Genomic DNA, 14,719 nt, shown 5'->3' with positions numbered 1-14,719 from the left:
AAGCGATAGCGCTACTCATCCTCATCATCGTCCATGGCGGTGTCACCATTAGCTTTCGGGGCGGCGATAGCGTCATCGTCTTCATCCTCATCGTCGACGACGCGGGCCTTGCGGGGACGAGGCGCAGCAGCTGCGGCACCTTCGTCGTCGCTTCCAGCCGTACCATCAGCCTTGTCTCCGTCTTCAGCGGGCGCGGCACCGTCGTCGTCGCTCTCATCGTCGATGAACTCCGCGGACTTGTATTTACCGACGGGTTCGCTCTTGCGGGCGAGCTTCCTCTTCTTCTTCTCGCGGGGCCGCTCTTCGTCGGAGAGGTCCTCGGTGCCACTGGCTGTCGTCCGTCTGCGTCTTGAGCGTGGCTCGTCGTCGTCGGAAGGCAGGCCGTCGGTGTCGGAGTCGGCGTCCTTCTTCTTGCGCTTGGGGCCCTTGGGGCCACGTGCTTTGCGCTCTGCTTTGCGGACTTCCTTGTCTTCGTCTTCTTCCATGCGGCGACGCTCTTCTTCGTTGCGCTTCTCCATCAGTTCGCGGTCGCGCTGGAGGAGCCGCTGTTGCTCTTCTGCGTACTTGCGCTTCTTCTCTAGGGCTTCTGCTTCTGCGCGTGCCTTTTCTTCCTCGCGGCGCCGCACTTCGGCTTCGCGGATGCGGCGCGCTTGGTCGAGTTTGGTCGCGTTTTCGCCTTCGTATGCGGCTTGCTTCTCGCGGGTACGCTCGAGCTGCTTCACCATGGTGTTGCGACCCATGTTTGCACGGGCGGTAATGTCGGCTCGTGGGAAGGGCGGATTCTCCTCCTTGGTGAGCTTCTCAAGTGTTTCAATCGCCTCGTTGAGACCTGTGACGGCTTGGTCGACGTCTTCGAGCGTGCGCTGTTGTTCGGTGAGCTGGTAGATTCGGGTCGCGATCTGGAACTGGACGAAGGCGACGTTGAACTGAGAGTTGAGGTCTGCAGGAGCGGCCGCAAGCGCTTGCTTTGAGTAGTCGAGAGCAGTGCGGAATCCGGCGATGCTGTTTTCATGCTTGGCTCGAAGATACCAGGTTCGTCCTAAACAAGCCAGGATCTTTGGGTCGTTGTGTCTGTTCCGGGATAGGGCTGCTTCGTACTTGGATGTGTTAGCAAGGTTAACAATGTAGGGGGGGAATGCGCTTACGTTTTCAATTGCTCGCGCATACTGCTTGATCTCGCAATACGTATGTCCCAAGTTGACAAAGACACTATGATCCTTGAGTGTTTCTCTGACCTTTGAGAAGATCTGCAGGGCTGTGGAGTAGTCCTTCTTGTCTTCTACTAGCGCAATGGCAATACCCTGAGCAGCATACGCATTCTTCGGATCGAGTTGGAGCACCTTGTCGAAGAACTCCACAGCTCGTTCGTAGCTCTTCCGACGTTTCTCTTTATCCTGTTCTGAACTTCGTGGCATCTCGCGCGCGATAGCAAGATGGATGTTGCCCATGCCCATTAGCGAATAGCGATCATGCTTGTCCGACTTCTGCAGAGTGTGCTTGTAAAGTCGCTGCTCGTCGTCCGCTGCGAAGTTGGAGGTCTTCTTCTTCGACTTGTTGACATACCACCCATATAAGGCTCGCACCTCAACATTGTCCTCGTTCTCTTTGAAGAGATCTTTCATCGCTCTAGGTCCCTCGTCTTGTGGGTTCTCCCTCAACGCAATGTAGGTAAGGCGAATGCGTGCATCGACGTAATCGGGGTGTCGCTGAAGCAGACTGTTGTAGACCTTCTTTGCCTCCTCCGCTTGGCCCTCGGCTTCGTAAGTTCGGGCAAGGTTGAAACTGATCGAGGTAACGAGTGCGTCCGTATCGATTGTGTCGTCGCGGTTCTCGGCGTTTACGCAGGCGTTGAGAGCCACCTGGAAGAGTTCCTGAGCTCGCACGTAGCGCTCGGCCTGGAAGTGGAAGCAGCCCATGTTGTTGAGCAGTTGTGGCGGTAGGAGTTGGCGAAGTGCCGCTGTGAGTTCAGCACCCTCCTCGACGCCCTCTGGATAATCCTCCTCTGGGATGGCTTCAATCTCCATTTGCTCCACTTCTTCAAGACACTTCAAGCTCTTTTCGGGGTGATCGGTCTCGTAAAGTCGAGCCAGGTTGAGCAAGACCGACTGGTCAGGGACGACCTTCTTCTTGGGATCCTTCCATGCGCTCTGTACGCTCTCGAGATATTTCAATGCCTTTTTCAACTCAGCGGACTTGTCCTCGGTGGACTTGTTGTTCTGAGCGGTAAAAACGTCTTCAGCGAACAGAGTACCAAGTAATGTCTGGGCTTCAACGTTAGGCGATTGCTGGAGGATCTTCTCGAGGCGGAACTTTGCGCCATCGTAGTTGTTCATCAGGACGTTCATCTGGGCCAGTCCGAATTTGGCTGGTATGAAGCCCCGCTCCTCGCCTCCACGGGCCTGATCAGACTTCTGGTAGTACTCGGCGGCAAGTGAAGTGTTGTCCTGTTGATGGGCGACCTTGGCTCGTAGGTACCAACCATCACTGGCTATGGCGTTGGTGTCGGTGAGTTCGATGGCGCGTTTCGCTACGTCTTCGGTTTTGGCGACATCTCTCCTCAGTGCCAGGTAGCTACCGACTGTGGCACAACTCAGGGGGTATTGGTTGTCGATCTTCAAGGCGGGCTGAATGTATTCACCAGTCGCCTTCTTGATTAGTGCGGCGAACTTGGGGTCTGAGGTGGAAAGGTTGGCGGTCTGCTGGAAGTTGTAGATGCCCAGTAGAATCAAGGCAATCTTGGAACTTGGGTTGAGCTCGAGAGATCTCTGCCAGGCGCTGGCAGCCTCGTCCTTGTGGCCAAGTTGCCAGAAACAGCAGCCAATACCGATGCGTGGATCTGGATCGAGGAGGTCCGGCGAGCTCTCGAGGATGTTTTGGTATCCTTTCAAGGCTTCTGCCCACTTGCCCATGGAGTAGTGGACGCGGGCCTTTCCCATCTTAGCCATGAGGTTCCTGCCGCCGGATGCCCTCAGCGCGTCCTCGAAACATTTGGCAGCCTGCTTGAGCGTCTCCATGCGCTCGGGGCTGACAGTGGAGCCGGCCGCAGTCGCCGGGCCCTGGAGTGAGGCCCTGAGAAGGTATAGGACACCGCGAGCGAGGAACAGCGGGGGATGCGAGGGGCTGATACGGGAGGCATCGTTGAGTACGCCGGTGGCCGACTGGATCCAGTACTCCTTGAGTTTGACGTCTGAATCTGCGTTTTCTGTACGTGTTAGTCATGGTACACATGTAAAGATTCCGATGACATACGAGGCCTAACGCGCGGTGCTTCGCGACATTTGAGCAGGTACAGCCAGCAGAGGCCGTTGAGGATGCTGAGCCTGTCTTCGCCGCGCGCGCGGTTGAAGACTTGGGTGGCCTGTCGCAGCACGTCTATGGCCGTCTCTATCCTCTTGCGCTTCGCATAGGCGACGGCGACCTGGACCCACGTCGACGTCGCGCTCTTCTCGGCCTCTAGGATGTCGCACAGCTCGGTTGGGTCGTCCTGGATCTGCTCGTCTAGGGGAATTTCGACATCGAGCTGGCCTCCCTCCTCATCGGCGACGGAGATGGTGATGGAGCTGGGCACGTCCGAGTAGCGCGGCGGTGGGAACATGCTGCCAGCGCCGTTCACGCCATTCGCGCCATTCGCGTAAACTGCAGCCATGCTGGGAGAGAAGTCGCGATCGGGGAGATGGGATTCGCGATTGGTTCGGAGGCGAGACGGGATCAGCGCGACATAGCAGGTGGGCAGGGCAGAGAGGTAAAGGCGCGAGGCTGAAGGCTGCCTCCGTTGGTGGTTGGATAAAGAATCGCGAGTGAGAGCTTCCAGGGAGCGCGGAACGGCGAAACGTGCGGAATCAATGTCTTGGCGCGTCTGTGAAGCGTGATGGCAGCGAGACAACTTTTATATGAGAGTTTCTGAATGATTATACTAATTTATAATATTTCGTTGAGGGCCTAGAAAGCGCAACATTATTCCACCTGCATCGTATCATGCTCAGGTGCCCTTATGTTCATGTTCGGCCTTGCTCTCATAGTAGACTCGCGTTGGTGATCCCTGCTGCTACTCCAACACCCCCGAGCTCCCCGCAACAGTACACATGCACCACATGGACACCCAATGACGCGCAATCCTCACTATTGCGCACCATGCATGCCCAAATAAGCCACGCACCGAACACAACACTGCGCGACGCCTGAGTGCACCATGTCGCGCAATCCGGGCTACTCGCGGGCGGGAGCCAATGGAGGCTATGCCAACGCCAACGGCAGCTACAACGGGGGAGGATATAATGGGTACGGCGGCGGCGACGGCAGCTACGACGGCCGACCGAGCGGCGAGCGAGCGCGAAGACCAGGCGGATACGGCGGCATGAGCGCGCAGCAGGACGACTACCCACCCCGACCGAGCAATGAGCGCGAGCGACCTCGACGACCCGGTGGCTACGGTGGTCTTGCCCAGGAAGACGAGATGGAGAGGAGGCCCAGCGGCGACCGGGAGCGCAGGGCGGGTGGCTATGGGGGAGGCGGATTTGCAGGGCGTGACGAGAGCCCTCGCCAGGTCACACGGCCTACCAGCATCGAGCGCAGCCAGGCGAAGCGACGCAGTGGAGAGCGCCAGAATGGGAGCCGCCCCAGAAACGCAAACAACGGACAGGGCAGCCAGGCCATCGAGGAGGTCCTCCAATACATACGGCAGAATTGGGACTTCATGACCAAAGACCAATGCGTGCCCATCGAAGTCGCCTTGAAGCTTATGGACTCAAGTTCGCTCGGTCTGGCAAGCCAAGCTGGTCAGTTCCAGCAGACACACGACCAGCTGCAGAATGCGCTCAAAGGCATCGTCAACGAGCACCACCAGGGTTTCAACAGTTCCATCGGTACCTTCCATCAGATTCAGTCCAGCCTGCAAAACTCCCAACACCGTGTCAGGACCCTCAAAGGCTCGCTTGTCGCGGCCAAATCATCCCTCTCTACAGCCAAGCCAGAGCTCAGAGAGTTTGCGACCACATCCCAGAACTACGATGAGATGCTACAGATGCTCGACACGATCGAGAAACTACAGCTCGTCCCCGAGCGGCTGGAGGCTCGCATATCAGAAAAGCGCTTCTTGACAGCAGTAGACATCCTACAAGATGCGCTACGTATGATACGGAAGACTGAGATGGAGAAGATTGGCGCCCTATCAGATTTGCGCACATACCTCAGCAATCAGGAAGTGTCTCTGACCGACATCTTGATCGAAGAACTCCACAGCCATCTCTACCTCAAATCGCCCTACTGCGAAGACAGGTGGAAGGAGTATGCCCAGAACCAAGTCAAGGGTGACCTGTCTCAGCGTGCCCAGACTGATGCGAGGGGTCGGTTGCTCTACTACTTCCTCGATGGCCTTGATACTTCTGAACCAGTATGTCTTCCATATCAAACACATACCCTACTGACACTTCTAGATGACCGATGACTCCACCCACAACCCCGAAACAGACACATTTCAGTACATACGGCTGGTCATGGAAGCATTGAACAAGATGAGCCGCCTAGACATGGCAGTAGACACCATCGAGCAACGCCTACCGGTCGAGCTCTTCAAGGTTGTCGACAAGTCTAACAACGAGGTCGCGCAACGGCACCCGAGCATACTGCGAGCCTACTCCGCCAAGAAGAAAGGCAAGGCAAAGACTGAAGTAGAAAACGAGGATGTTCGAACAACTTTGTTGAACGACTTGATGTGGACCCTTTATGCACGGTTCGAAGCGATTGCGGAAAGCCACCGGGTTGTGCACGATGTTGTGGCCGGCATCGTCCGTCGGGAGAACCGAGGTGCATCAAGTGCGACGTTGACCCGCGGCTTCAAAGAGTTGTGGAAGCTCTATCAAAGCGAGGTTGGTTATCTGCAGTACTGAACATGCTGCTCGGCTGACAGAATCTAGATGCGGTCACTGCTTCACGACTATCTTGCTACGGATGGCGAAGCGTCTTACAGGGGCGGCCAAGGCCAGGCATCTACTGGCAGCGCATTCTCTCGCGCTCCTCGGGACCGGAGCAAGCGCATGTTCAAGCTATCCGATGTGGATACCAAAGCGTCTGAGCTATCCAAAGAGCGAGACGATCTTGAGGTCATCCTGAAAACATCTGTACCCGGACTTGTATCTGACTCAAAGAGACCAGAGGATGTCAACACCAACACGGCTACCAATCTCGATGGCAGTGCGACTGGGCATAAGTTGCTCGTTGAGCCTAGTGTGTTCAACATGGGTATACTATTACCGCCCTCACTAGACTTCCTTAACCGGCTGAAGGAGGTTGTACCCTCGAACGCTGACATTAGCATGAGCACTTTGACCTCATTCTTGGACGATTTTCTTGTCAACGTCTTCCATCCGCAGCTTGATGAGACTCTTATCGAGTTATGTTCCCAGACCTTCATCGAGGTTGACTCTTTCAACGAGGACACTCAATGGTCGAAACACTCTAAGAAGCCTATTTTCAAGGTACGTTCCCCATTGGTCATATGCTCCTCATCCTAACTCAACAGGGTACTGCACAATTTTTCACACTCATCACAGCTTTCTGCAAGATGCTGGATAACCTTCCCCATGACCAAGCGTTCTCCCAACTCATCGTCAATCAAATGGACACATACGCTCAAAAGTGCACTGGCTGGTACAAAGCCCTCGTCAGTCGATCACAGGCTACAGCAAGTGGTCGTCTAATGAAGGCTCCTGCCGTATGGTCAGAGTCCGAGGCAATGGAAGACCTCATTGCCCATCTGGTGCGAATAGACTCGTCCGACCAAGAGAGCTTGAACAAAGCCGTCGAAAGTGAAGTTGCTCTTTTGATAGAAGCAGTCGAAGCCGACGAGCCTCTAGATCAAGCGGACATGATACAGGACAAGAAGAGTATCGTCAGCTTATGTTTGCTGTACACAAGCATGAAGTGGCTGGCCACCAAGACCGCCCAACTTCGGCATATTAGTGATCGTGCCTCTGACCCGATCAACGCTGAGTCGAGTGGCCAGAGGCACAATAGACGATGGACGCAGCTTTCCTCTGCCGACCCCAGGCCGCAGAGCGCTCATATCTACCTCCCATTGAGCGCAGATACAGCCGCGTAAGTGTCTCGACATCCATGAAAGCCGGTTCTTACTAATCGACGAGCAGTATCTTCGACGCAGTAGTAGGAACCTACCAAGCCCTCAGCACGCGCGTACTCCGTACCCTGCACCTCTCCATACGCTCAACAATCCTGTACTCGCTCAACGCAAGCATCCAGCCCAACATCTACATCGACACTCTACTCAGCGACCCCGACCCCGCCATCCTAGCGCTAAACGCCACGCTCGTCTCCTTCGACACCGAAGTATCAACCTACATACCCACCGCCTCATACGTGCACATCACACGCGGCCTCGCCACCCTAATGGACACCTACCTCCTCAACCTCTGCACCTCCAAGATCACCCGCATGAATACCAACGGCTGCGCGCTGATGCAACTCAACATCCTCGTCCTGCAGCAGAACCTCAAGAACATTGAAGACGGCGCCACCCTACCCTACGCAGCCCTCTTCTTCGATCTCTTCACCGCGGGTCCAGACGCGATTATCGCTCGGGCCAAAGACTACGGTAAAGGCTTCGGGGTTCCACGCAAAGTGTTTGGTGAAGAGGAGGTGAAGAGGTTGTTGCAGATGACGTATGAAGAGAAGTTGAATGCAGAGAATAGGGAGGCTAGTGTGCAGGCGAAGAGGGCGTTGGATGCGCAGTTGTTGGAGATTAGTGAGTTTATGTATTAGAGATGGGCAGGTATCTCGTTCTTGTGGACCATTATGTAGCGTGGCGACGGTTCTTTTCAGGAAAGGCTGTTGTAGCTGCAACATCACCTTGGCTATAGTGGCGAATTTAAACATGACTTTTATCTTTAGCCCACACACAGCAATAGATCTGACAGGTCAGCACGTTTTGGGAACGCGTGCAGCAGCATACATAGCCAAGACGGCGTCCGGGGCCGTACCCACTCCAAATCGTTGCAGTCGAATCGCAGATGCAAGAAGATGCGCCTGGGGCCAGCCTTACGAGCAGTTCGGCGACGTCGCACGAGGCGCCGTCCGTGCGCGTACAACGTCGCCGAAGATGACAGGGGTGCTGATCTAAGCGACTCAGCCAGCTCTTTGCACGCCCGAGTGATAGGGCTTCACCTACGCCACGGAACAGCGGATTTGCTGACCCGACATGGCATGACGATTCGATATTTTATGTTCACCGCTTCGTTATCGGGATGGGTGTACGAGCTTGCAGAGCTGTTCTACAAGAGTGCCTAGGTGAGTGTAACCTTGGAACGCTGCCCAGGTGAGTGCTAGGCCGATCAGCATGTCTAGGTAGGCATGATACTACGCCGCACCGCACTGCGAGGAGACCTTCCAATAAGACCCCGAATCCGGCGTCTAATACTCAAACATACTGCATCCTGCATCCCAATCTTGTACGAGCGAATCACAAACACAACACCCACATACCATTCATCATCGCTTCTGCACGCCACGCTTCATCACCCACACTCGCTTAGAACCGTTCGATACAGGCGTGCAGAAACCCGTTGGAAGACAACTTTTCAGCCACAAGATTATGCTGATCTCACTGGAGATGGTGTAAGGGTCTTTCCTACCTGAGGTGTGCATGCATGTGAGGTGGCAGATCTCAGCGCCGCATATCGCAGATTTCAGGCCACCCCTTACCGTGACCTGGATTGATTGTTGTCGCCGATGACAGTCTGTGATATCGGACCGTCGGGGTCTTCGCAGCGGGCTGTGGACTGTCGGGGTTTGGGGGCGTGAGTGTATCGGGGGGCAGACGCATGTTATATGCGTGCGGGCTGCCCTTTCTTTGTTGGATTGTACTTGGCTAGCTCTTACGGATTTCGTGCGCAATAAGTGTACCTTCACTTAGCTTCCCACCCAAAACAAAGGTGTCACGGAGTATTGATCAGGTTCGCGGGTTCAGTCATGTCTTCAGCTAGTACTGCGGAGGACGTTGAGAAGGCTGCTTCAGGCACTGACTATGCGCATCTGGCCAACGATGAAGTCAAAAGCTTCAGCTGGGAGAACATCACTGTCACGGTCAAAGATAGGACGTCTAAACAGCCACTTGATCTCCTATCCAATGTGAGCGGCATGATCGAAGCCGGAGAGATGATGGCATTGATGGGTCCAAGGTACGTCCACAGCATCCCAGCCTCACATACAGATACCTAACGAAAGTGACACAGTGGCTCCGGTAAAACAACTCTCCTCAACATCCTCGCCCACCGAGCCGCCATACCCAAAGCCACCATCCAGCAAACCCTCCGTGTCAACGGCGCCCCAACAACCCTATCCTCCTTCCGCAAACTAAGCAGCTACGTCGAGCAAGAAGACGCCCTAATCGGTTCTCTCACCGTCCGCGAAACACTCTACTTCGCTGCTCAGCTCGCCCTCCCAAGGTAATCGACATGGCCCCTCCCTATCCCAAAGCATTCTCACTCACCACCCCTAGTTCCATATCCACCTCCTCCCGCAAAACCCTCATAACCTCCCTCCTCACTCACTTCGGCCTAACCCCCCAATCCAATACCCTAATCGGCACCCCCATCCGCAAAGGCGTCTCCGGCGGCCAGAAAAGGCGTGTCAGCGTCGCCAGCCAACTCATCACTAGCCCCAGAATCCTTTTCTTGGATGAACCGACCAGTGGCCTGGATTCGGCGGCGGCCTATGAAGTCATCAAGTTTGTGCGCGATATAGCGAAGAAGTATAGGATTTTGGTGGTGGCGAGTATTCATCAGCCGTCTACGGCGACGTGGAGGTTGTTTGATAGGTTGATGTTGTTGAGTGGGGGGAAGGTGGTTTTTAATGGCGGGGTTGAGGGGGTGAAGGGGTGGTTTGGGGGGTTGGGGTATGAGGTATGTTCTGTTTTTCTTTCCATTATCGTACAGTATTGAAGGAGCAAGGAGCTGACATGTCACCCTGTGTGTAGATGCCACTCTACACGAACCCAGCCGAATTCGTCATCGACCTCATCAACACGGATTTCTCGCATGACAGCACCACCGCCCAGCAACGCCTCACCCACCTCCACACCTCCTGGGCTACCTCCCCCGCCTCCGCATCTCTAACCGCCAATATCCGTGCCGCCACCGAAACAGCTTCATCTATCCCCATCACATCCTCTCCAGCCTCCGCCAAAACCCACGCCTCCCCCCTCCACACCACCCTAACCCTAACCCACCGCTCCTTCCTAAAATCCCACCGCGACATCGTCGCCTACGGCATCCGCATAGCCATGTACCTCGGCCTCGCGATAATGATGGGCACAGTCTGGCTGCGCCTCTCCCCGACACAATCCAACATCCAAGCCTTCACCAACGCCATCTTCTTCGGCGGCGCCTTCATGTCCTTCATGGCCGTCGCCTACATCCCCGCGTACCTCGAAGACCTCGCCATATACAGCAAAGAGCGCGCGAACGGACTGTACGGCCCCACGGCGTTTATGCTGAGTAACTTTGTCGTGGGCGTGCCGTACCTCTTTCTCATCACCATACTGTTCAGTGTGGTGAGTTACTGGCTCGGCAATTTCCGGCCCGGGGCCGACGGGTTTTGGATGTGGGTGCTGTGGTTGTTTTTGGATTTACTCGCCGCGGAGTCTCTAGTCGTTCTTCTTTCGTCGCTCATACCCATCTTTGTTGTTGCGCTGGCGGCGACGGCGTTTGCGAATGGCCTTTGGATGTGTGTGAATGGGTTTATGGTTCAGCCGGATACGCTGAATGTGTTTTGGAGGTATGTTTTTCATTATATCGATTATCAGGCGTATGTCTTTAGGGGCATGATGGTGAATGAGTTTGGGAAGAGGAGTTATGAGTGTGAGAGGTTGGAGGGCGGGGGGTGTCAGTGTATGTATCCGAGTGCGTTGCAGGATCAGTGTTTGGTGGATGGGAAGGCGGTGCTGGCGGTTTATGGGTTTGGAACGGGGCATACGGGGAAGTACGTGGGGTATTTGCTGGTTATTGTTGTGGTGTATAGGTTGTTGGGGTGGGCGGTTTTGTATTTGCGGAAGCATTGAGGAGGGCGGCGATGGTACTCCTTGTTTTGCGATCTTTGCTTGAATCCCGTAGATTAGACGAGAAAGAAATGCTGTCGTTTCCGAACTCCTTTCTCCATCTCCTCGATCAACTCCCCTTGCATGATCTCGTCCTTGTACACCTGACCTAGAAGAAGGTAGTTCTCGCCCCGGGGGCGTAGCGCAACTGGCGTGTATGCTCCTTCCAGAACCACGATAAGATCTCCTTCTCGTAGACAGACAGGTCCGAGGCCATAAGATCCGTCCTTGATACGAAACAGTGCCCATCGATGGAAGAAGCGGGACAGGAAGGCTCCAAAGACTTTCCAACCACTTCCAGCTTCACAAAAATCGTACATGATTGTGCCATCTTCTGTTACATGTTTAGAAATTGTATATAACAGTCTAATCCAATCCAAGAAACTCTGTAAATATTCCGTCACGTTTTCTTCTCTCGCTTGGTAGTAATTGACGGTATGTCTGACCTGTCCTCCAGTCAATGTTCGTGCCATAGAGATCATGGCGGGACTCAGATCGCTGCCCGTTGGGGCTTCTTCGGATACCTCCTGCCGCCAGTAGTCGAGAAGTATATCGACCGGGTAATCCAGAATAATCTTCGTACTTCCAAGTCGACCTACATAGCTGAGGTCTGAAAAACTTTCTTGCAATATGGTTGTGGAAGAAACACTTCCATATACTGAACCATGTACCACGAGTTTCCGGCCACGTGGCTGTGTGATACTCTCGTTCGGCGCAGTAAACTTATATGTTCCGTATGCGCTGGACGTAGGGGACAGCCCGCCCATCATCTGTTCATGTGGTACAGGCTGCCACTGATCCCATTGAGGAACCCAAGACTCGTAGTCTAGATGGTCGTCATAGTCCGCATCATGGTGGATGTGGGCAAAGATTGCAAGACCGCTAGTCCATCTGATAATCGCAGTGGCAACATCATGGAAAACCTCTGCGGCAGACTTTTCGTAGTCAACAGGAACAATACCCCTTTCCTCACCAAGCTCCGCCAGCCCAAGTATGCCATATACCTTGTCTCGAGGATCCGCAGCATGCCAACGCCTGTAAGTGCTAAGAGCTTGTAGAAGACGACATTTGTCCGACGTCAATGGTCCGTTCATTCTCCAGGCATAAGTTACGGGGATTGTAGCTAAGGCGAGCCCTTGATCTTGATAATGACTTATCCTCCAGCCTGCTAGGCGTACTGCAGTATACTTGGAGAGTTCTTCGGTTCCCCAGTAGAAAACCGAATCAAAAGCTAACCTGATCTCTTGTATACACCACATGCGACGAAACCAAGGATTGTCGAAGAACACTTTTAGTGACATCGATGGTAAGGAAGTGTCGGAAGTTACGCCTGAGTTCGCTATACGCCAATTGGAATTGTGGTCATTTGGGTCACCATCGACCAATTCCAAGGATTCGAAAAGAGATTTGATGTTTGATGCGTGCTCAGTCGAGACATGGCCAAGCCAAACAACGACGCGTTTGGCGCGGTAGTAGATCGAATCCATGCGACGTACCTGCGAGCTCTTCTCCTCGTCGTCAGACTGAGCGATGCAAAGTGCATCTGCCCAAATAACTCGAGCCTCGTTCATCGGCCGCAACCTCTCAAGTGCATCGTGGAGGCTTGCCGTAATCGAAAAAGCTTTGTCGTTGCAAATTATCTGCCGTCGATCGTTTGAGTCGCCCCAGCAGTAAGAGAGCGCTTCGTACGCGGGGACTTCGTCGACCTCATACTGGTGAAGCTCGCAGGATATTGGGGACTCGGGGTTTGCAGAGGGTAGTATGTGTAGCAGACGGATCTGGCTACTCGACAAACGCGTCGGATAGAGTGTCTCCATAGCGAAGGCGGAAGTGTTTGCGGGTCGGGCTGACCGGTAAGTCGAAAATGATACATAACATGAACAAGCGCAGCAAAAGGCAAGCAGCTAAGATAGGTACGGTCGAATCATGGTGAGATGGAATAGCTGACGCTCTTCCGTGTGCATCTTTGCGACATCAGTGGATGCGAGTGTGATGGAGATATGGTCTGGAGCGGGGTAAAATGTGTGAATGGGTGCCTTACGGGGTGAAAGCAGCTGCGAACAGAGGCTAGCCCGTTCTCGGCCTAGCCCGCAACTCCCCACTTTCGTGCATCCGGCCCGTCGATGCCCAGGAGGTCCTCCACTGGGCAGCTCTTGCAAAATGACTCATTTTGTATCATGTCGCTACTACGTATGGTCTCGCAGGTTTGCACTCCCATAATGACTGCCGACGTCGGAATACCGTGCAGCGATGATGTACAAAAGGCGCCGTGGCTGCCTCATCCTGCTTCCCAGCCACCCCTAACGCGTTCAAGGGTCTGCACCACACACGCCGGTCAACCCCGTGTAGTAATATCGACGTACCAGCATGACTTCTTACGATCTTACTGATGAGAAGGGTCTTCAGCAATACCTCGAAGCGAACCAATTCCCAGCAACTAGCGTGCAGCTCCTCTCAGGAGGCAATGCAAACTACGTCTTCCGCGTCACAAAGCACGACGGCTCCACGAGCATCTTCAAACACGCAGAGCCTGTCCTGAAATTCAACAAGGACTTTGCACTCGATCCTGCCCGCATGGATTATGAGGTCCGGATTCTAGAAGCACTATCTTCCAGGAGGAGTCCTCTACCCACGAGCCCTACCACCTCGAACGTACGCCCGGCGAGGTTTTCGAGCTACGATCAATCAGAAAAGCTGCTTGAAATCGAAGATGGCGGGCGTCGCAACTTGAAGGACGCTTATACAGACCCGAAGCTCGACATATTGTACATTGGAGAGCAGCTTGCGACATGGCTCGCTACACTGCACACTGCAGCAAGGAACTTCTCGCTCGCTTCAGCGCACGAAGGACAAGACAGCAGAAACAACCCCATTGCTGTCAACGTATACCGATACTCTTACAACGATCTGCACACCGCGTTGACGCAGTTCGGTCACGACCCCCAGCTCGCTTTTCTCGTCAACGAAAAGTTCGGCAGTCTACTCGCAACAGACGACGAGTGCATCTGCCATGGCGACTTCTGGCCTGGAAACATCCTCGTCCGTGATGCTGAGTTGCAGCCGGTTGAGCTGACCATCGTGGACTGGGAGATGGTGCGTCGTGGCACCAGCGCAACGGATGTCGGTCAATTCGCTGCTGAGGCATTTCTTCTTGATCGCTTTCGAGGTGGTAGAGGGCTACTCCGTGTGTTCTTGAATGCATATATCGCAGCTCGTGGGCATACAGAGGTGCTCGGCAAGGCGTGGCTAATGAGGATGGTGGTGCATTGGGCAGTTCACATTGCATTCTGGCCGACTAGGATTGCATGGTCTGGTCAGGAAGAGACTAGGTCGCTCGTTGATGTTGGTGTTATTACGTTGCAGAATGTTCTTGAAGAGGACTGGGAGAAGGTCCTAGAGTCACCGCTGTTAAGGGATGTGAAGGAGACGTACTCCACGCTACTGTCACGACCATAAGGTATTTCAACGATGAAAACAATTCGTCAAAGTTTTGCGAGTATTTAGCTTCAATGTTTGGAGTCGAAAGCACCTGGGCGAGTACCCTTATTCTGAATATTAGTTATCATCCTGCCAGCTGACCCCACTCTACTAATCACACGCTGAGGGTGTGAGTAA

At 54.2% G+C, this 14,719-nt stretch overlaps 4 protein-coding genes across 4 annotated transcripts; 3 read left to right on the top strand and 1 right to left on the bottom strand.

Annotated features, from left to right (window-relative positions):
- Positions 1-11: 11 nt before the first annotated feature.
- Positions 12-3,646, bottom strand: J4E87_005347 (uncharacterized protein; the record flags this gene model as incomplete). Its single annotated transcript, XM_049376960.1, has 3 exons — positions 12-1,097; positions 1,146-3,202; positions 3,250-3,646. The coding sequence occupies 3 exons, from the start codon at positions 3,644-3,646 to the stop codon at positions 12-14; spliced, it is 3,540 nt and encodes a 1,179-aa protein (XP_049233185.1).
- Positions 3,647-4,189: 543 nt separating this feature from the next.
- J4E87_005346 (uncharacterized protein) lies at positions 4,190-7,773 on the top strand (the record flags this gene model as incomplete). The annotated part of the gene is made up of 5 exons (XM_049376959.1): positions 4,190-5,389; positions 5,433-5,864; positions 5,913-6,473; positions 6,518-7,092; positions 7,143-7,773. 5 exons carry the CDS (start codon positions 4,190-4,192, stop codon positions 7,771-7,773), a joined length of 3,399 nt encoding a protein of 1,132 aa, XP_049233184.1.
- Positions 7,774-8,979: 1,206 nt separating this feature from the next.
- Positions 8,980-12,162, top strand: J4E87_005345 (uncharacterized protein; the record flags this gene model as incomplete). The annotated part of the gene is made up of 5 exons (XM_049376958.1): positions 8,980-9,188; positions 9,243-9,455; positions 9,509-9,911; positions 9,986-10,561; positions 11,935-12,162. 5 exons carry the CDS (start codon positions 8,980-8,982, stop codon positions 12,160-12,162), a joined length of 1,629 nt encoding a protein of 542 aa, XP_049233183.1.
- A 1,309-nt stretch (positions 12,163-13,471) lies between these two features.
- Positions 13,472-14,560, top strand: J4E87_005344 (uncharacterized protein; the record flags this gene model as incomplete). Its single annotated transcript, XM_049376957.1, has 1 exon — positions 13,472-14,560. One exon carries the CDS (start codon positions 13,472-13,474, stop codon positions 14,558-14,560), a length of 1,089 nt encoding a protein of 362 aa, XP_049233182.1.
- Positions 14,561-14,719: the final 159 nt, after the last annotated feature.

Source organism: Alternaria ethzedia, assembly GCF_023757985.1.
Source record: "Alternaria ethzedia strain BMP 0044 chromosome Unknown scaffold_11, whole genome shotgun sequence".
In the NCBI taxonomy this organism is placed as follows: domain Eukaryota; kingdom Fungi; phylum Ascomycota; class Dothideomycetes; order Pleosporales; family Pleosporaceae; genus Alternaria; species Alternaria ethzedia.
The sequence above is the reverse complement of the archived record's forward strand: the minus strand, read 5'-3'. Positions and strand labels throughout refer to the sequence as shown.